Source organism: Pseudophryne corroboree, chromosome 7, assembly GCF_028390025.1.
Source record: "Pseudophryne corroboree isolate aPseCor3 chromosome 7, aPseCor3.hap2, whole genome shotgun sequence".
NCBI lineage: Eukaryota > Metazoa > Chordata > Amphibia > Anura > Myobatrachidae > Pseudophryne > Pseudophryne corroboree.
Genome location: NC_086450.1, coordinates 343,422,934 through 343,444,450, shown reverse-complemented (window position 1 = coordinate 343,444,450; position 21,517 = coordinate 343,422,934). Strand labels below are relative to the sequence as shown.

General features: G+C 48.1%; 1 protein-coding gene across 1 annotated transcript in view; it reads left to right on the top strand.

The window, feature by feature from the left end:
- The first annotated feature begins 3,387 nt into the window (after window positions 1-3,387).
- RPS15A (ribosomal protein S15a) overlaps window positions 3,388-21,517 on the top strand; it is a 32,037-nt gene continuing 13,907 nt past the window's right edge. The window contains exons 1-4 of the mRNA XM_063934389.1: window positions 3,388-3,406; window positions 5,002-5,139; window positions 5,578-5,657; window positions 9,350-9,435. Coding sequence (XP_063790459.1) covers window positions 5,007-5,139; window positions 5,578-5,657; window positions 9,350-9,435 — 299 coding nt within the window. The 5' untranslated portion in view covers window positions 3,388-3,406; window positions 5,002-5,006. The remainder of the gene's footprint in view (window positions 3,407-5,001; window positions 5,140-5,577; window positions 5,658-9,349; window positions 9,436-21,517) is intronic.

The window sequence follows — 21,517 nt, the reverse complement described above, 5'->3', positions numbered from 1 at the left end:
AATAACAATAACAAACTGGGTGATAACAGTCATAGAGGTAGGAAGGCCCTGCTCGCAAGCTTACAAATATCCAGAAGGGACGGCCCCTGCACAATCGTTGGTCCTCGAGCCACCAGTACAGCGACAGACATACCTCCGGAGTCAATGAGATCATGTGAGACCTGATCTGGTGAGGCAGGCCGTCCCACTTGGTCAGAATCAGCCTCTGGAGGGGGCGAGAATGGAATTGAGCATACTCCACGATGTCGAATGCTGACACCATGAGGCCCAGCACCTGCATCGCCGAATGTATCGACACTTGCGGACGAGAGAGGAAGCAACGAATCCTGTCCTGAAGCTTCAGGACTTTCTCCTGAGACAAGAACAACCGCTGGTTGTGAGTGTCCAATAGCGCTCCCAGGTGCACCATGCTCTGAGCAGGGACCAGGGAGGATTTCTTCCAGTTGATGAGCCACCCGTGGGCTTGCAGAAACCGGACAGTCAGATCTAGGTGATGTAGGAGAAGTTCTGGGGAATTTGCCAGGATCAACAAGTCGTCCAGATACGCTAGGATCCTGACCCCTTGATGGCGGAGCACCACCGTCATCACCGCCATAACTTTGGTGAAGACTCGCGGAGCCGTGGTTAAACCAAAAGGTAACGCCCGAAACTGGTAATGGAGGTTGCCAATCACAAACCTCAGGTATTGCTGATACGACACTGCTATAGGAATATGCAGGTAAGCATCCTGTATATCCAGGGAGACCATATAATCCCCAGGTTTCAAGGCCAGAACGATAGAGCGAAGGGTTTCCATACGGAACTTGGAGACTTTCACAAACTTGTTCAATGCCTTGAGGTTGAGAATGGGCCGGGAGGACCCATTCGGTTTCGGGACTAGAAATAGCGGAGAATAGTACCCCAGGCCTCTCTGAGCAAGAGGCACCTGTACTACCACTCCTGTGTCCAGGAGGGTCTGTACCACCGAATGTAGAGTTTTTGCCTTTGGTCCAAAGGGACGTCTGTCAGGCAAAATCGATGAGGGGGGGGCGGGCGGGTTTTGAAGGCTATGGCGTAACCTCGAGTGACGACTTCCCATACCCAGGCATCTGAAGTGGTCTTCAACCATTCCTGGGTATACCCTAGAAGCCGGCCCCCCACCCTTGGATCCTCCAGGGGGAGGCCCGCCCGGTCATGCAGCAGGCTTATCGGTCTTGGAAGCTGGCTGACGGGCAGCCCAGGCTTTTCGGCTTTGGCTTACCAGGTTTGGAAGTGCGGGCCTACTTGTGGTACGCCTGACCTTTTGCTTTACCTGAAGGACGAAAGGAAGTAACTTTAGCCTTCGACACAGAAGGAGTGGTACTTGGCAGACAGGCAGTTTTGGCAGTAGCCAAATCAGCCACTATCTTATTTAAGTCATCCCCAAACAGAATATCTCCCTTGAAAGGGAGTACCTCCAGGGTTTTTCTAGAATCCAGATCCACGGACCAGGATCTCAGCCACAATATCCGGCGAGCCAGGACTGACGTGCGGATCGCAAGCGGGACCCACTCACCACCTCCCGAAGCGCGGCCACGCGATCCCGGAGAGCCCCAGTCGTGTGTGCCTGACAGGAAGAAAACCGGAGCCTCCCGCTGTAGTTACCCGGCAACAAGGGCGCGGGAGTGTACAGCACCGCTAGGGAGAGATGGAGCTGCAGCAGTGAATGTCTCCTGACATCTACACACTGCTGCAGCCCTTGAAGTCTTCACTTTTCTTCATAAAAAGCTCTTCTTAGGGCTGCCTGGAGCAGCCCCTCTGTTACGCGCCTGCTATCTGCGGCACCAACTACAAAACTGAGCTCCTGTGCAGGGAGGCGGGGTTATAGACATACCTCCCAACTGTCCCGATTTTCGCGGGACAGTCCCGTTTTTTGGGGACTGTCCCACCCGTGGGCCGCAGTGTCCCGCGGTGGGGGGGGGGCAGTTGGGAGTCTCTGTCTCTCGCTGCCCTGCTTAGCAGAGCAGCGGTGAATAGACGCTGTGCGCATGCGCACAGCGTCTATTCACTGGAGACAGAGGGAGAGGGGGCATGCCAGTGGCTCAGAGCGCTGGGCATGCCCCCTCAGTGACGAAAACGGGGGCGTGGCTCGCGATCCTCCCACGAAGCCACGCCCCCTTTTCATAGGCCATGCCCCTTTTTGGGAGAGTGCGCGGCGAAGCCGCGCGTGTGTCCCTCTTACTGCAAGGGCATACCTCCCAACATGACCTTCTCCAGGAGGGACACAATGCTCTGCTCCTGGACTTTTCTCTTAATTTATGATTGCCATTACCTGTGGTGAACAGGTTAATAGATAAGAAAGGTGTTTTCCCACAGGTGAGGGCAATCATACATTAGGTGGGAAGTCCAGAAGCAGAGCATTCTGTCCCTCCTGGAGAGGGTCATGTTGGGAGGTATGCAAGGGCAAAGTTGGGAGGTATGTATAGAGGAGGCGGCGCTATGCATCTTGGGAACAGTCAAAGCTTTTGAGCCTGTTGGTGCCTCGGATCAAGATCCTACTCTACACCCCAATGTCTATCCTTGTGGAGCCCGGTGTACCCCACAGCAGAAATCATAAATTAAGAGGGAAGTCCAGAAACAGAGCATTTTGTACCCAGTGGGGCGGGTCATGTTGGAGGGTCTGTAACCTGTGGTGAGCGTAGCGGAGCGAGACACCGAGCCCGAAGAGCGAAGTGAGCCCGCGAGGGTCCAATGGTGCATAGAAGAAAAAAAAAATTAACCTCAAACGAAGGGAAAATGGAGAAAACATTTAGGTGCTGTAAGGGCGGAAGTTCTCTCCTGCCCTCTCGTTATGTCACTTCCAGGTCCTCATCACGAAGGTAACATAGACACAAACTTTTTTTCCTATCTACAAAACAGACACCCAACCGATTTTTCAAACAATTGAATTCCACCCTTAGTTTGTGGAGCAGAAAGAAACCATCAGTCACAGGATTCATTAAATGTCAGTATCGCCTCAATGAATGGACCACTACACTGTTCACATATTGACAGCCAGACCTAGCAACGTCACATCTGCCTTCATGTGCCATTGTCACAGTGTGCCTCTTCCCATTTATTTCCTCCACAGCAAGACCCTGCCCCTGGTACATAAACAGTAAGAGCGCTGAACTTACTACAGGCATGCCGTACATACAGCAGCCACACAGCACTGTGACTACTTCCTTTGCTTTCAGCATTTTGCAATGTGTGTTACCTATGTAAGTGATATTAATCGATAAACGAGCGGCTTTAGTGAGGTCCGGCGCAGCCCGATAGTATCGGCAATACATTGCTGATGCCTGCCGTAGCTGATAGACTGGAAATAAAGGCATCTCGCGAGAGCGGCGTAGTTCCCATATCGCCCCGCGCGCTCTCTCCTCCCTCTTTCCGCCATACTGCAGAGCCGGTGAGTAAGGCTGAGCCCCGGGCCCGGTCGCAATCCGCCCTACACCGCGGTCATCCTGACCCCGGCAGCCGCACCGGCACGGCCATCGCGTTACGGAGACCCAGCGCTCTCGGAACTGCTCGGTATGGGGACGATCTGGCTGTGCGCTGCCCCTAATACTGAGCATGGATCCGAGACTGGGTCCCTGCTGCCTCCCGCCTGGGTATGGAGCCTGGGGGTGCTCTCTGGACCGGGACTGGGAACAGGGCGTCACGGGCGCTCCCCAGGGCAATGTCCCTGGCCTCTGTGTTCGGCTTTCCCGTATACTGTGTTACATGGCGGATAGACTATGCTTACTGTGGACAATGGTCTTATAGTGCCTCATATGTCCTGTGCTACTACTGTGTACGGTCATATAGCTAATGGTGCCTCATACCTCCTACGCTGCTGTGTAGGGTCATATGGCTAATGATGCCTCATACCTCCTGTGCTATTGTGTAGGGTCATATGGCTAATAGTGCCTCATACCTCCTTTTGTGAAGGGCAGTGTCTCCTAATGCCAGTCCACAAGCCACCTAACATTGCATATTTTCCAGGTCACCTCACAGAATCACAAGTGACATAAACAGCTTCTTCTGTGGGTGTTTTAAAGTGTCAACCAGTAGTGGTCCTGAGGGCTGGAGATGACACTGATGTATGGTCACACCGGTAATACAGGACATGGGTTAATGGTGCCTCATATTCCCTGTGCTGGCTGCATGTGGTCACTAGTAATACTGGGACAGGGTTTATTGGGGCCGTGTAATCCCTGTGCTAGTGGTGTGATCACATTTGCTCCTTTAATCTATGATTTACCATACTGTATATAGGTGTCCCTGCATCCCAGGATGCTAGATCCCATGCCCTCTATCTGCATGGGCAATGAGATTCCTTTTTATATAGCAGAAAAGTTATTAGCTGTTGCCCATAGCAATGAATCCACTTCTAGTTAGCATTTGGGTATTTTTCTAAAATGATAGGTAGAAGCTGGTTTGATATGGGCATCTTTTCCACTTCTCAGAAAGCTTGAGCTTGTTGCATCTTCCCCATAGTCTCTAAGGACGTCCTTCTCTGGCTGAGGATGTTATGTCTGTGTTCTTCAGTAACCAATCCTTAAGTTCTGCAGTCAGTTAAGCCTGGTTGTCATGTTGAGGTTTCTAGCCTTGCTGCTGTGTTCGGTGATGCCGCTGGTATGTCCTAGTCTGGCTGACACTGGTGTAAAATGAAGCGGTCAGTTTTATTCCCACGTCTCTAGCTTCAGTGCTTATTTATGTTGCTCTAAACTTGTACATTTAGCGTTACAACCATTAGAACTGTAACACCATATAGTATTGAATTCAATCTGATCTGTCTGCTGGTAGATCATACTACTGAATTGAAACTGATGGTGCTGAATATCTTTCTGGAGAGAGGCGTTGAATTTATGCTTTGCTTTCATACTCGTTAAGTCTATTGTGTAGTGTTCCTAAACACTTAGGTACTAACACTGTCAATCTACTGGCTTGCAGTACTACAGTAATAATTGGTGGTAATGTGCAGAATGGTCACTGATGTAGTAATGCATTGTTTTATTGCAGGCACCATGGTGCGCATGAATGTCCTTGCAGATGCTCTGAAAAGCATCAATAATGCAGAGAAACGTGGTAAGCGACAGGTTCTCATCAGGCCATGCTCCAAAGTGATCGTGCGATTCCTTACAGTGATGATGAAGCATGGTAAGAAATGTTTTTTTTTTTTTTTTTTTTTTTACAATTAAATGTGGTTTATTTGTACAGATCTATCCTTTACTGACATTTCTATGCCCACACTTGCATTCATGTAATGCAGAGGTTCTCAAACTGTCCATTGGACCCCACACAGTTCATGTTTTCCAGGTCACCTGCGGACTTTTAATGTGACTACACAGTGCAACATGCAGGGTGATATGGAAAACATGTTGGGGTGGTGGAAGAGAACCGCTGATGTAAGGCATTCCCTACCACAGAGGGTAATTTGAGTGTGTTCGGGGGGTGTTTATAACGGTTCAGTCAGAAAAGGTGGCTCTTGTGTAAAACCATGATTGAGCTCCTTGCTGGTGGTTGCTTCCTATTTATTGTTGAAGCTAGCACATACGTTTTTGTTGCAGTGCTTCCTAACTTGTCTGTTTTTTGCAGGCTACATTGGAGAATTTGAAATAATTGATGATCACAGGGCCGGAAAAATTGTTGTCAATCTTACAGGCAGACTTAACAAGGTGAGCGGTTGTGGTTTCCCTCATGTGGCTTTGCCTTAAATCCTAAGCAAATTCCTTTCACTTGCATGGTGCAAAGCTAAATAAAGTGAAATTTCATTGCTCAGGCTAGAATTAACAGCAGTTAGGTTTGTAGCTCTATCATTGAAGTGGTAATATTCCACCTGAATCGGCATTAATAAACAAGCTAATACAGGGGCAGATTTATTAAGCTCGGTGAAGTGATAAAGTGGATGGTGATAAAGGACCAGCCAATCAGATCTTAACTACCATGTCACAGGCTGGGTTTGAAAAATGACAGTTAGGAGCTGACTGGCTGGTCCTTTATCACCTTCCAATTTATCACTTCACCGAGCTTAATAAATCTGCCCCACAGTTCAGTACCAGTGTTTAGAAATGTTTCAGGGCTGTGCTCCTGTATAGATGCGAAGTTTTATGTATTGTGGCTTTTTGCTCTTATTTGTTTTTTATTTTAATGTCCTGCAGTTCATAAATGTTGCTTGTAGAGTATAAATTGCTTTGGTGCTGCATATTAAGTAGGTGTAGATGACCCAAAGTCAGCAGGTTGCTTGGAGAATTCAGACTGACTTTGACGTAAGTGGCGGTGCAGTTGATAGACTCTATAAAACGTTATCTGATAGATTTACTGTAAAGGTTGTGGTATTTGCTTCAGTTTGTGTGGAAGACTATGTAATGTTCTCGTTCATTAATGAGTGAGAACTCGTTCATATCGTTCAGTGTGTAGGCACAAACGATGAATGATGCACGGCCCTGCGCTTGTTCATCGTTGGTGCTGGGTCGCTTATACTTGCATGCCAATATGGTCAATCTTGTCCATATTGGCATGCAGGGCTACGGGGTTGGGTGACGTGGAGTGAAGAAACCCCCCCCCCCCCCCCTGCTGGATCGCCCGTCTGGCACCTCAGCGGCCAATTGCTAATGTTTTGGCCCATTAGTTAGGGCTAGCAGTGAATTGAATCCAGGTTGAATATTTTTTTGAGTTAAAAGTAAAAGCGGTAGAACAGTAACTATGAATTATGTGCTCACCCTGTAAATGGGGTAGAAATTCATTTTGTGAATGAAGGTACCATTTAAGTATCTCACTGTCCCCAACCTTTATTGCAGCTGGAACTACTGTGCTTGAGCCCTGTAGTTTAGACTTCTCCCCTGCTAGTTCTAAATAACCAGTCAGTAGATGGGAATGTGTAAACAGTGCTAGATTGGCTTCTGAACTTGAGTTTTCCTGTGTGTGAAACACTAGTGCAGGCCTGGCCATCCTGTGGCTCTCTTGCTGTAGTAAGGACCAGCATGCTTTATCAACTGATCGCCGGGCAGATGTGCTGGAACTTTAGTTTCAAAACAGCTGAAGCGCAGCAAGTTGGCCAGGCCTGCACTAGTGATGAAGGCATTAGTGTTGGCAATAAGGGGATATTAAATTACCTGCGATTATTGATTTAATTGTCTCGCCGGGGGCTACTCAATTAGCCCCAATATGCTGGCGCGCGATGCAGCTTATTGGGGAATTGTTTCACCTGCCTCAGGCAGGCCAAGCAAAATCCCTGAAACTTCTCCGTTTCACCTGGCAGCCGTGTTTTTGGGTGAAAAGGAATTTTTTTTTAATTTTTTTTTTTTATTATTTTTTTTTTTTACACCCGATGCATTTTCACTGGTAATGGAATATCCCCCTCAGAGACTTTTTTGTTGTCATTATCGTTTGTGTGTATATGGTACTACAAGGGTAACAAAGTTGCCTAAAGGATAAAAGGGGCAGACTAGATGGGCCAAGTGGTTCTTATCTGCCGTCAAATTCTATGTTTCTACATAAACAAACAAATGAGCGAAACAGGCAACCAATGACTTGGAGTACATCACAGTGTAGGTCAAGTACATGGTACATAAACTTTACTGCATCAGAGGACAGGACACTGAAATAATCCTCATGGTGGCAGAAACTGAGTTTTGGGTGCTGTTGTATAGCGTAGAAAATGGCCTGAGAGAGAAAAGCACATGAGGGGAGAAGGCCCTGCTTGTGAGCCTACGTTCTAAAAGGGAGGGGCAGACTGGGGTGACAGTGTAGAAAGGAGTAAGGACCAGACGGTTAGGATGAGATAGCTGGGTTTGATGAACAAGTGGGTCTTGAGAGCTCTTTTGAGAGTCTGATAAAGGAGAGGTAGAGAATTAGAGGTAGGGAGCACCACAACCAAAATATTGGAGGCAGGAAGTAATCATTTGGCAGGAGAGGTGGCATGTATTTCTGTTACGAAGAGTGGGAGTGTAAAGGGAGGTAAGGTCAGATATGTAAATGTGTGAGGGCATTGTATGTGAGTTGTAAGAAGCTTGCATTGTATCCTGAAGGGCTTATTAGAGGGAAGTCAGATTTAGTACGATTGGAGAGGAAGATGAGCCAGGCAGCAGTATTAAGGATAGATTTGGAGTGGAGAGGGGTGTTTGTCGGGGAGTCCAGATAGGTTACTGTAGTCCAATCTGTAGTTAACCAGTGAGTGTGGTGATCACTCAGGGTTGCTAGTTTGAGGGAGGAGGCTAAATTTTTATTTTTTTAATTTCATTGGCTGTGGTCTTTACCATTTAGGACTTGTGTACTTCTGTTAGGCTATATACAGCAGCGCTTGTGTGTAAGAACATGTTCATGTGGGTACATTGTCACAATGTTTCAAAATGCAAAAATTGTTACATTTTTATTTGGTCGTTTCTGGCTGACAAATAGGTTTGTTACTGTCTAATTCAGTATTATGGAAACAGATTCTTCCTTGCAAGAGGTAACAGGGTTTATTTATGGAGCATTTGGTTCTAAAGCCCAGCGCTTCTGATCATGTTTATACCCAAAATCTTAAAAGGGCAATGATTTTACACGGTTAGATAAAACATTGCCTTTAAACGTCTGTCAAAGACTTGTTCAGCATCGTCCTATTTTAGAACCAGACACACAGGGGGGGGGGAATTCAAATCTTATTGCACCCTCGATCCCCCTTCTAAAGGGATAGGAGATCAGGGTGTGATATTCAAATGCCCCCAGTTATCGCGCCCATTACAGTCAGGTTTAGGTGCGCAGAGCACCTAAACCCAACTAAAGTAATGGGCGCGGGGGTGAAAAGAAATGTTTGGGCGTCCAAATGGGTCTCTATGCGCATTTCAGCTTGCTACCCCCTGGGAATAATGAGCTGAAATGAACTTGTCGCGCCTGTCGGCAGCAATGTTAGAATTGCCGAGGGAGGGGGGAGAACATTGAATCTGGCCCTTAGTAAATAATCCCTACATTTTACAGATGAAACATGGCTCGTGTATATGCCTTTAAAAAACTAAAAAGTCAAACATTTGACGTGTGACCTGGTAAAATAAGGCAGTTCACTTGTATTACTAAGTGTCTTGGCTGTATATTCTCTCAAAATAAACATTAAGGCTGTGTTCTTGTGTTGGGAGAAATCTCCTCCTGCCCACTGTTGCTTTGTGCCCCTCCCCGCAGCTGGTTTTATCTTTTCTGGGTAAGGACTTGTATTACAGCTGTTACCCTGTAGGATGCTACAGAAAACAGCTTCTTATTGTCATACATACTTTGTTAGAATGGCAAACACGCAACACTCCTATGGCTGTCTTGGAGTACACTTTTAAATATTCATTTAGTAATGTTAAATCAGTATGCATGTACAGAAGCATGGTCTGATCTTATGTATTTGCAGTGTGGCGTCATCAGTCCCAGATTTGATGTGCAGCTGAAGGATCTGGAGAAGTGGCAAAACAACCTCCTGCCTTCACGTCAGTTTGGGTAAGTCCCTCAGACATTGGTCTCACTCCATGAGAACCGCTTGGTGTATGTGTTTATACCACAACGCAAATATGAAACTTACAAGTAAGTTTGTCCAATATGGTAGAGCTTCATCTATTTGGGTACATAAAGTAAGACTGACATGGTCGCATCAGATGTGACCAGTCAAGGCCCTCTGTGCGGCAGCAGGAAGCAAAACTTTCTGGTGCCTTCCAATGTTACCTGCTTAAGGCCTCTAGTGGCTGGCTGACCATTATGCTGCCATGTTAGCAGATAGAATGACAAATCTATAATCACCCACCTCTTGGACTGCATTTGACAGTCTCATCTGTTTGAGGCATGCATTTGTAGTGGGGTTTATTTCTTACATTGTTTAACTGTAGTGTGCTATATGTTGACTGTCTAGCCTTCCTGCTTAGACTTTTGCATCAATGTGGTGTACCCATTTTAAGGTTTCTTGATGTCTCAATTTTAATGGGACAGTAAGACTTGTAACTTAGTTTCTCTAACGTCCTAGTGGATGCTGGGAACTCCGTAAGGACCATGGGGAATAGCGGGCTCCGAAGGAGGCTGGGCACTCTAGAAAGATCTTAGACTACCTGGTGTGCACTGGCTCCTCCCACTATGACCCTCCTCCAAGCCTCAGTTAGATTTCGTGCCCGGCCGAGGTTGGATGCACACTAGGGGCTCTCCTGAGCTCTTAGAAAGTTATAGTCTTAGAATTTGTTATTTTCAGTGAGACCTGCTGGCAACAGGCTCACTGCAGCGAGGGACTAAGGGGAGAAGAAGCGAACTCGCCTGCTTGCAGCCGGATTGGGCTTCTTAGGCTACTGGACACCATTAGCTCCAGAGGGATCGACCGCAGGCCCAGCCTTGATGTTCGATCCCGGAGCCGCGCCGCCGTCCCCCTTACAGAGCCAGAAGCAAGAAGATGGTCCGGAAAATCGGCGGCATGAAGACTCTGTCTTCACCAAGGTAGCGCACAGCACTGCAGCTGTGCGCCATTGCTCCTCTCACACACTTCACACTCCGGTCACTGAGGGTGCAGGGCGCTGGGGGGGGCGCCCTGAGGCAGCAATAAAAACACCTTGGCTGGCTAAAATACCTCAATATATGGCCCCAGGGGCTATATATGAGGTAAATACCCCTGCCAGAATTCCATAAAAAACGGGAGAATAGGCCGCGAAAAAGGGGCGGAGCCTATCTCCTCAGCACACTGGCGCCATTTTTCCCTCACAGCTCGGCTGGAGGGAAGCTCCCTGGCTCTTCCCTGCACAGTAAGAGGGAAAAGAGAGGGGGGGCATTAAAATTGGCACTGTATACAGTATATTATATAAAAGCTATTAGGGACATAACTCAGTTAGTCCCTGTATATATATATAGCGCTCTGGTGTGTGCTGGCATACTCTTACTCTGTCCCCCCAAAGGGCTTTTGTGGGTCCTGTCCTCGTTTAGAGCATTCCCTGTGTGTCTGCGGTGTGTCGGTACGGCTGTGTCGACATGTTGAATGAGGAGGCTTATATGGTGACAGAACAGAGGCCGATATATGTGATGTCGCCCCCTGTGGGGCCGACACCAGAGTGGATGGATAGGTGAAAGGTATTAACCGACAGTGTCAACTCCTTACATAAAAGGGTGGATGACGTAACAGCTGTGGGACAGCCGGCTTCGCAGCCCGCGCCTGCCCAGGCGTCTCAAAGGCCATCAGGGGCTCAAAAACGCCCGCTCTCTCAGATGGCAGACACAGATGTCGACACGGAGTCTGACTCCAGTGTCGACAAGGTGGAGACATATACACAATCCACTAGGAACATCCGTGACGTGATCCCGGCAATAAAAAATGTGTTATACATTTCTGACTTTAACCCAAGCACCTCTAAAAATGGGTTTTAGGTTTGGGGAGAAAAAAACAGGCAGTGTTTTGTTCCCCCATCAGATGAATAAATGAAGTGTGTGAAAGCGTGGGTTCCCCCGTTAAGAAACTGGTAATTTATAAAAAGTTACTGATGGCGTACCCTTTCCCGCCAGGTGGATAAGTTACGCTGGGAGATATCCCCTAGGGTGGATAAGGCGCTCGCACGTTTGTCAAAAAAGGTGGCACTGCCGTCTTAGGATACGGCCACTTTAATAGGTACCTGTTGATAAAAAACAGGAGGCTATCCTGAAGTCTGTATTTCTCTAACGTCCTAGTGGATGCTGGGGACTCCGTCAGGACCATGGGGAATAGCGGCTCCGCAGGAGACAGGGCACAAAAGCAAGCTTTTAGGATCACATGGTGTGTACTGGCTCCTCCCCCTATGACCCTCCAAGTCTCAGTTAGGTTTTTGTGCCCGGCCGAGAAGGGTGCAATCTAGGTGGCTCTCTTAAAGAGTTACTTAGAAAAAGTTTTTAGGTTCTTTATTTTCAGTGAGTCCTGCTGGCAACAGGCTCACTGCATCGAGGGACTTAGGGGAGAGATTTTCAACTCACCTGCGTGCAGGATGGATTGGATTCTTAGGCTACTGGACATAGCTCCAGAGGGAGTCGGAACACAGGGCTCGCCCTGGGGTTCGTCCCGGAGCCGCGCCGCCGACCCCCCTTGCAGACGCTGAAGATGAAGAGGTCCGGAACCAGGCGGCAGAAGACTCTCAGTCTTCATCAGGTAGCGCACAGCACTGCAGCTGTGCGCCATTGTTGTCAGCACACTTCACACAGCGGTCACGGAGGGTGCAGGGCGCTGGAGGGGGGCGCCCTGGGCAGCAATGTATAATACCTGTATGGCGAAAAATACATCACATATAGCCCTTGAGGCTATATGGATGTATTTAACCCCTGCCAGATATCTAAAACTCCGGAGAAGAAGCCCGCCGAAAAGGGGGCGGGGACTATTCTCCTCAGCACACAGCGCCATTTTCCCTCACAGAAAGGCTGGTGGGAAGGCTCCCATGCTCTCCCCTGCACTGCACTACAGAAACAGGGTTAAAACAGAGAGGGGGGGCACTGATTTGGCGATATGTATATATATTAAAATGCTATAAGGGAGGAACACTTATATAAAGGTTGTCCCTGGATAATTACAGCGTTTTGGTGTGTGCTGGCAAACTCTCCCTCTGTCTCCCCAAAGGGCTAGTGGGTCCTGTCCTCTATCAGAGCATTCCCTATGTGTGTGCTGTATGTCGGTACGTGTGTGTCGACATGTATGAGGAAAATATTGGTGAGGAGGCGGAGCAAATTGCCTGTATGGTGATGTCACTCTCTAGGGAGTCGACACCGGAATGGATGGCTTATTTATGGAAATTACGTGACAATGTCAACACGCTGCAAGCCGGTTGACGACATGAGAGGGCCGGCGAACAAATTAGTATCTGTCCAGGCGTCTCAAACACCGTCAGGGGCTGTAAAATGCCCATTTACCTCAGTCGGTCGACACAGACCCAGACACGGACACTGATTTCAGTGTCGACGGTGAAGAAACAAACGTATTTTCTTTTAGGGCCACACGTTAAGGGCAATGAAGGAGGTGTTACATATTTCTGATACTCCAAGTACCACAAAAAAGGGTATTATGTGTGAGGTGAAAAGACTACCTGTAGTTTTTCCTGAATCAGATAAATTAAATGAAGTGTGTGATGATGCGTGGGTTTCCCCCGATAGAAAATTATTGGCGGTATACCCTTTCCCGCCTGAAGTTAAGGCGCGGTGGGAAACACCCCTCAGGGTGGATAAGGCGCTCACACGCTTAGCAGAACAAGTAGCGGTACCATCTACGGATAGGGCCGTACTTAAGGAGCCAGCTGATAGGAGGCTGAAAAATATCCTAAAAAGTATACACACACATGCTGGTGTTATACTGCGACCAGCGATCGCCTCAGCCTGGATGTGCAGAGCTGAGGTGGCTTGGTCGGATTCCCTGACTAAAAATATTGATACCTTTGACAGGGACAGTATTTTATTGACTATAGAGCATTTAAAGGATGCATTTCTATATATGCGAGATGCGCAGAGGGATATTTGCACTCTGGCATCAAGAGTAAATGCGATGTCCATATCTGCAAGAAGATGTTTATGGACACGACAGTGGTCAGGTGATGCAGATTCCAAACGGCACAAAGATGTATTGCCGTATAAAGGGGAGGAGTTATTTGGGGTCGGTCCATGGGACCTGGTGGCCAGGGCAACTGCTGGAAAATCCACCGTTTTTTACCCTAAGTCACATCTCTGCAGAAAAAGACACCGTCTTTTCAGCCTCAGTCCTTTCGTCCCTATAAGAGTCATATCTGCCCAGGGATAGAGGAAAGGGAAGAAGACTGCAGCAGGCAGCCCATTCCCAGGAACAGAAGCCTTCCACCGCTTCTACCAAGTTCTCAGCATGACGCTGGGACCGTACAGGACCCCTGGATCCTACAAGTAGTATCCAAGGGGTACAGATTGGAATGTCGAGAGGTTTCCCCCCTCGCAGTTTCCTGTAGTCTGCTGTACCAATGTCTCCCTCCGACAGGGAGGCAGTATTGAAAACAATTCACAAGCTGTATTCCCAGCAGGTGATAATAAAATTACCCCTCCGACAACAAGGAAAGGGGTATTACTCCACACTATATGGTGGTACTGAAGGCTAGGTGAGACCTATTCTAAATCTGAAAAATTTGAACACTTACAAGGGTTCAAATCCAGATGGAGTCACTCAGAGCAGTGATAGCAAAGAACAAGGGGACTATATGGTGTCCCGGGACATCAGGGATGCTTACCTCCATGTCCTAAAATTTGCCTTTTCTCACCAAGGGTACCTCAGGTTCGTGGTACAGAACTGTCACTATCAGTTTCAAGACGATGCCGTTGGATTGTCCAAGGCACCCCGGGTCCTTACCAAGGTAATGACCGAAAGGAGGATTCGTTTTCAAAGAAAATGGACGACCTCCTGATAAGAACAAGGTCCAGAGAACAGTTGGAGGTCGGAGTAGCACTATCTCAAGTAGTTCTACAACAGCACGGGTGGATTCTAAATATTCCAAAACCGCAGTTGTTCCGACGACACGTCTGCTGGTCCTAGGGATGATTCTGGACACAGTCCAGGAAAAGGTGTTTCTCCCAGAGGAGAAAGCCAGGGAGTTATCCGAGCTAATCGGGATCCTCCTAAAACCAGGAAAAGTGTCAGTGCATCATTGCACAAGAGTCCTGGTAAAAATGGTGGCCTATTACGAAGCGCTTCCATTCGGCAGATTTCACGCAAGAACTCTTCAGTGGGATCTGCTGGACAAATGGTCCGGATCGCATCTTCAGATGCATCAGCGGATAACCCTATATCCAAGGACAAGGGTGTCTCTCCTGTGGTGATTACAGAGTGCTCATCTTCTAGAGGGCCGCAGATTCGGCATTCAGGATTGGATGCTCGTGACCACGGAGGCCAGCCTGAGAGGCTGGGGAGCAGTCACACAAGGAGTGTGATCAAGTCTGGAGAATTCTCTCCACATAAATATACTGGAGCTAAGAGCAAATTTATAATGCTCTAAGCTTAGCAAGACCTCTGCTTCAAGGTCAGCCGGTATTGATCCAGTGAGATAACATCACGGCAGTCGCCCACGTAAACAGAAAGGGCGGCACAAGAAGCAGGAGGGCAGTGGCAAAACTGCAAGGATTTTTCGCTAGGCGGAAAATCATGTGATAGCACTGTCAGCAGTGTTCATTCCGGGAGTGGACGACTGGGAAGCAGACTTCCTCAGCAGGCACGACCTCCACCCGGGAGAGTGGGAACTTCATCGGGAAGTTTTCCGCATGATTGTGAACCGTTGGGAAAGACCAAAGGTGGACATGATGGCGTCCCGCCCGAACAAAAAATGGGACAGGTATTGCGCCAGGTCACGAGACCTTCAGGCGATAGCTGTGGACGTCCTGGTAACACCGTGGGTGTAACAGTCGGTGTATGTGTTCCCTCCTCTGCTTCTCATAACCAAGGTATTGAGAATTATAAGACATAGAGGAGTAAGAACTATACTCGTGGCTCCGGATTGGCCAAGAGGGACTTGGTAACCGGAACTTCAAGAGATGCTCACAGAGGACTAATGGCCTCGGGAGCTAAGAAGGGATCTGCTTTCAGCAAGTACCATGTCTGTTCCAAGAGGAACCGTGGCATCGGCCTTTAAGAAAGGACCTGCTCCAGCAGGGACCTTGTCTGTTCCAAGACTTACCGCGACTGCGTTTGACGGCATGGCGGTTTGAACGCCGGATCCAAAGGGAAAAGGCATTCCGGAACAGGTCATACCTACCCTGGTCAAAGCCAGGAAGGAGGTGACCGCACAACGTTATCACCACATGTGGTAAAAATATGTTGCGTGGGTGAGGCCAGGAAGGCCCCACGAAAAAATTTCAACTAGGTCGATTTCTGCACTTCCTGCAAACAGGAGTGTCTATGAGCCTAAAATTGGTGTAGATTAAGGTTCAAGTTTCGGCCCTATAGATTTTCTTCCAGAAAGAATTGGCTTCAGTTCCTGAAGTCCAGACGTTTGTCAAGGGAGTATTGCATATACAGCCCTTGTGTGCCTCCAGTGGCACCGTGGGATCTCAACGTAGTGTTGGGATTCCTCAAATCATATTGGTTTGAACCACTCAAATCTGTGGATTTGAAATATCTCACATGGAAAGTGACCATGCTGTTGGCCCTGGCCTAGGCCAGGCGATTGTCAAAATTGGCGGCTTTGTCTTACAAAAGCCCATATTTGATTTTCCATTCGGACAGGGCAGAACTGCGGACTCGTCCCCAGTTTCTTCCTAAGGTGGTGTCAGCGTTTCACCTGAAACAACCTATTGTGGTGCCTGCGGCTACTAGGGACTTGGAGGACTCCAAGTTGCTAGACGTTGCCAGGGCCCTGAAAATAAATATATATATATATATATATATATATATATATATATATATATATATATATATATATATATATATATATATATATATATATATATATATATATATATATATATATATATATTTCCAGGATGGCTGGAGTCAGAAAGTCTGACTTGCTGTTTATATTGTAGGCACCCAAAAAGCTGGGTGCTCCTGCTTCTAAGCAGACTATTGCTCGTTGGATTTGTAGTACAATTCAGCTTGCACATTCTGTGGCAGGCCTGCCACAGCCAAAATCTGTAAATGCCCATTCCACAAGGAAGGTGGGCTCATCTTGGGCGGCTGCCCGAGGGGTCTCGGCTTTACAACTTTGCCGAGCAGCTACTTAGTCAGGGGCAAACACGTTTGCTAAATTCTACAAATTTGATACCCTGGCTGAGGAGGACCTGGAGTTCTCTCATTCGGTGCTGCAGAGTCATCCGCACTCTCCCGCCCGTTTGGGAGCTTTGGTATAATCCCCATGGTCCTGACGGAGTCCCCAGCATCCACTAGGACGTTAGAGAAAATAAGATTTTACTTACCGATAAATCTATTTCTCATAGTCCGTAGTGGATGCTGGGCGCCCATCCCAAGTGCGGATTGTCTGCATTACTTGTACATAGTTATTGTTACAAAAAAATCGGGTTATTATTGTTGTGAGCCATCTTTTTTAGAGGCTACTTCATTGTTATCATACTGTTAACTGGGTTAAAATCACAAGTTGTACGGTGTGATTGGTGTGGCTGGTATGAGTCTTACCCGGGATTCAAGATCCTTCCTTATTGTGTACGCTCGTCCGGGCACAGTACCTAACTGAGACTTGGAGGAGGGTCATAGGGGGAGGAGCCAGTACACACCATGTGATCCTAAAAGCTTGCTTTTGTGCCCTGTCTCCTGCGGAGCCGCTATTCCCCATGGTCCTGACGGAGTCCCCAGCATCCACTACGGACTATGAGAAATAGATTTATCGGTAAGTAAAATCTTATTTTACACACTCAGGTACTAGACTGAGACCTGCAGATAGTGCTGCTGCAGCGTGGTCGGTGACCCTGTCAAACAGGGATACTAGTTGGCAAACATAAAAACATATTAAAGACGTCGTCTTATATATGGGGGATGCACAGAGGGATATTTTGCCGGCTGGCATCCAAAATGAATGTAATGTCCATTCTGTCAGGAGGGTATTAGAGACCTGTCACTGGACAGGTGATGCTGACTTAAAAAGCGCATAGAGAGCCTTATAAGGGTGAGGAATTATTTGGGGATGGTCTCTGGGACCTCGTATCCACAGCAACTGCTGGGAAGAAATAATTTTACCTCAGGTTTCCTCACAGACAAAGGTACAGTCCTTTCGGCTTCAGAAAAGCAAGCGGGTCAAATGGCGCTTCCTTTCTGTACAGAGACAAGGGTAGAGAGAAAAAAGCTGCACCAGTCAGCCTGTTCCCAGAATCAAGATTCTTCCCCCGCCTCCTGTGAGGCCACACCATGACGCGGGTGCTCCACAGGTGTAGCCAGGTACGGTGGGGGGCCGTCTCAAAAATTTCAGCAATTAGTGGGCTCGCTCACAGGTGGATCCCTGTTTCTTTCAAGTAGTATTTCAGGGGTACAAGCTGGAATTCGAGATGTCTCCCCCCAGCCGTTTCCTAAAATATGCCTTGCTGACAACTCCCTCAGGCAGGGAGGCTGTGCTAGAGGCAATTAATAAGCGGTATTCCCAGCAGGTAATACTCAAGGTGCCCCTACTTCAACAAGGACGGGGTTACTATTCCACACGGGTTGGGGTACCGAAACCGCATGGTTCGGTGTGACCCATTTTATATTTAAAATCCTTGAACACAAAAATTCAAGTTCAAGATGGAATCGCTCAGGGCGGTTATTCCAAGCCTGGACGAGGGGGATTACATGGTATCCTGGGACATCAAGGATGCTTACCTGCATGTCCCCATTTACCATCCTCGCCAGGAGTACCTCAGATTTGTGGTACAGGATTACCATTACCAAGTCCAGACACTGCCGTTTGGACTGTACATGGCACCGAGGGTGTTTTATCAAGGTAATGGCCGAAATGTTGATTCTCCCTCAAAAAAAAAAGGGAGTTGTAATTATCCCGTACTTGGACAATCTCGTTTTAAGGGCGAAGTCCAAGGAGCAGTTGGTAGTCGGGGTAGCACTATTTTGGAAAGTGCTACAACAGCATGGTTGGATTCTAAACAGTCCAAAGTCACAGCTGCTTCCTATGACACGTCTACTGTTCCTGGGGATGGTTCTGGACATAAACCAGAAATAGTGTTTCTCCCGGAGGAGAAAGCCAAGGAGTTGTCATCTCTAGTCCGAGACCTCCTGAAGCCAAAATAGGTAGCGGTGCATCATTGCACGTGAGTCCTGGGAAAAATGGTAGCTTCCTACGAAGCAATCCCATTAGGCAGGTTCCATACAAGAACTTTTCAGAGGGACCTGTTGGACAAGTGGTCCGGATCGCATCTTCCGATGCATAGGCTGATACCCTGGTCCTTGGAGACAGGGTTATCTCTACTGTGGTGGCTGCAGAGTGCCCATCTTCAAGAGGGCCGCAGGTTCGGCATACAGGACTAGGTCCTAGTGACCATGGATTCCAGCCTTTGAGGCTGGGAGGCAGTCACACAGGGAAGAAATTTCCAGGGACTTTGGTCAAGTCAGGTTATTTCCCTACACATAAATATTCTGGACCTGAGGGCCATTTACAATGCCCTGAGGCCGGCAAGGCCTCTGCTTCAAAACCAGCCGGTACTGATCCAATCGGACAACATCACGGCAGTCGCCCATGTAAACCAACAGGGCGGCACAAGAAGCAGGATGGCGATGGCAGAAGCCACAAGGATTCTCCGATAGGCGGAAAATCATGTGTTAGCACTGTCAGCAGTGTTCATTCCCGGAGTGGACAACTGGGAAGCAGATCTTCTCAACAGACACGACCTCCACCTGGGAGAATGGGGACTTCCTCCAGAAGTCTTCCAATAGGATTGTACACCATTGGGAAAGGCCACAGGTGGACATGATGGCGTCCCGCCTCAACAAAAAGCTATAAAAGATATTGCACCGGGTCAAGGGACCCTCAGGCGATAGCTATGGACGCTCTGGTAACACCGTGGGTGTACCAGTCGGTTTATGTGTTCTCCCCTCTGCCTCTCATACCAAAGGTACTGAGAATAATAAGAAGGCGAGGAGTAAGAACGATACTCGTGGATGGCCAAGAAGAGCTTGGTACCCAGAACTTCAAGAATTTATATCAGAGGACCCATGGCCTCTGCCACTCAGACAGGACCTGCGGCAGCAGGGGCCCTGTCTGTTCCAAGACTTACCGCAGCTGCGTTTGTCGGCATGGCGGTTGAACGCCGGATCCTGAAGGAAAAGGGCATTCCGGAGGAAGTCATTCCTACGCTTACTAAAGCCAGGAAAGAGGTTACAGCAACTCATTATCACCGCATATGGCGAAAATATGTTGCATGGTGTGAGGCCGAAAGGGCCCCAACAGAGGAATTTCAACTAGGTCGATTTCTGCAGTTCCTGCAAGCAGGAGTGACTATGGGCCTTAAATTGGGTTCCATTAAGGTACAGATCTCGGCTCTGTCGATTTTCTTTCAAAAAGAACTAGCTTCAGTACCTGAAGTTCAGACATTTATAAAAGGAGTGCTGCAGAGTCAGCCCCCGTTTGTGCCTCCTGTGGCACCTTGGGATCTCAACGTGGTGTTGAGTTTCTTAAAATCACATTGGTTTGAACCACTAAAAACCGTGGATCTGAAATATCTCACGTGGAAGGTGGTTATGTTATTGGCCTTGGCTTCTGCCAGGCGAGTATCAAAGTTGGCGGCTTTGTCTTGTAAAAGCCCTTATTTGATTTTCCATATGGATAGGGCAGAATTGAGGACTCGTCCCCAGTTTCTCCCAAAGGTGGTGTCAGCGTTTCACCTGAACCAGCCTATTGTGGTGCCTAGGCTACTAGGGACTTGGAGGACTCCAAGTTGCTAGACGTTGTCAGGGCACTGAAAATATGTTTCCAGAACGGCTAGAGTCAGAAAATCTGACTCGCTGTTTATCCTATATGCACCTAACAAGCTGGGTGCTCCTGCTTCTAAGCAGACTATTGCTCGTTGGATTTGTAGTACAATTCAGCTTGCACATACTGTGGCAGGCCTGCCACAGCCATAATCTGTCAATACCCATTCCACAAGGAAGGTGGGCTCATCTTGGGCGGCTGCCCGAGAGGTCTCGGCTTTACAACTTTGCCGAGCAGCTACTTGGTCAGGGGCAAACACGTTTGCAAAAATTCTACAAATTTGATACCCTGGCTGAGGAGGACCTGGAGTTCTCTCATTCAGTGCTGCAGTGTCATCCGCACTCTCCCGCCCGTTTGGGAGCTTTGGTATAATCCCCATGGTCCTTACGGAGTTCCCAGCATCCACTAGGACGTTAGAGAAAATAAGAATTTACTCACCGGTAATTCTATTTCTCGTAGTCCGTAGTGGATGCTGGGCGCCCATCCCAAGTGCGGTTTATCTGCAATACTTGTACATAGTTATGGTTAACTAAATCGGGTTATTGTTGAGCCATCTGTTGAGAGGCTCTATTGTTTCATACTGTTAACTGTTTCATATCACGAGTTGTACGGTGTGGCTGGTATGAGTCTTACCCGGGATTCAAAATCCTTCCTTATTGTGTACGCTCGTCCGGGCACAGTACCTAACTGAGGCTTGGAGGAGGGTCATAGTGGGAGGAGCCAGTGCACACCAGGTAGTCTAAGATCTTTCTAGAGTGCCCAGCCTCCTTCGGAGCCCGCTATTCCCCATGGTCCTTACGGAGTTCCCAGCATCCACTACGGACTACGAGAAATAGAATTACCGGTGAGTAAATTCTTATTTTCTCTAAACGTCCTAGTGGATGCTGGGGACTCCGTCAGGACCATGGGGATTAGCGGCTCCGCAGGAGACGGGGCACAAAAATAAAGCTTTAGGATCAGGTGGTGTGCACTGGCTCCTCCCCCTATGACCCTCCTCCAAGCCTCAGTTAGGTTTTTGTGCCCGTCCGAGCAGGGTGCAATCTAGGTGGCTCTCTTAAGGAGCTGCTTAGAAAAAGTTTTAGGTTTTTTATTTTCAGTGAGTCCTGCTGGCAACAGGCTCACTGCATCGAGGGACTTAGGGGAGAGAAGTTCAACTCACCTGCGTGCAGGATGGATTGGCTTCTTAGGCTACT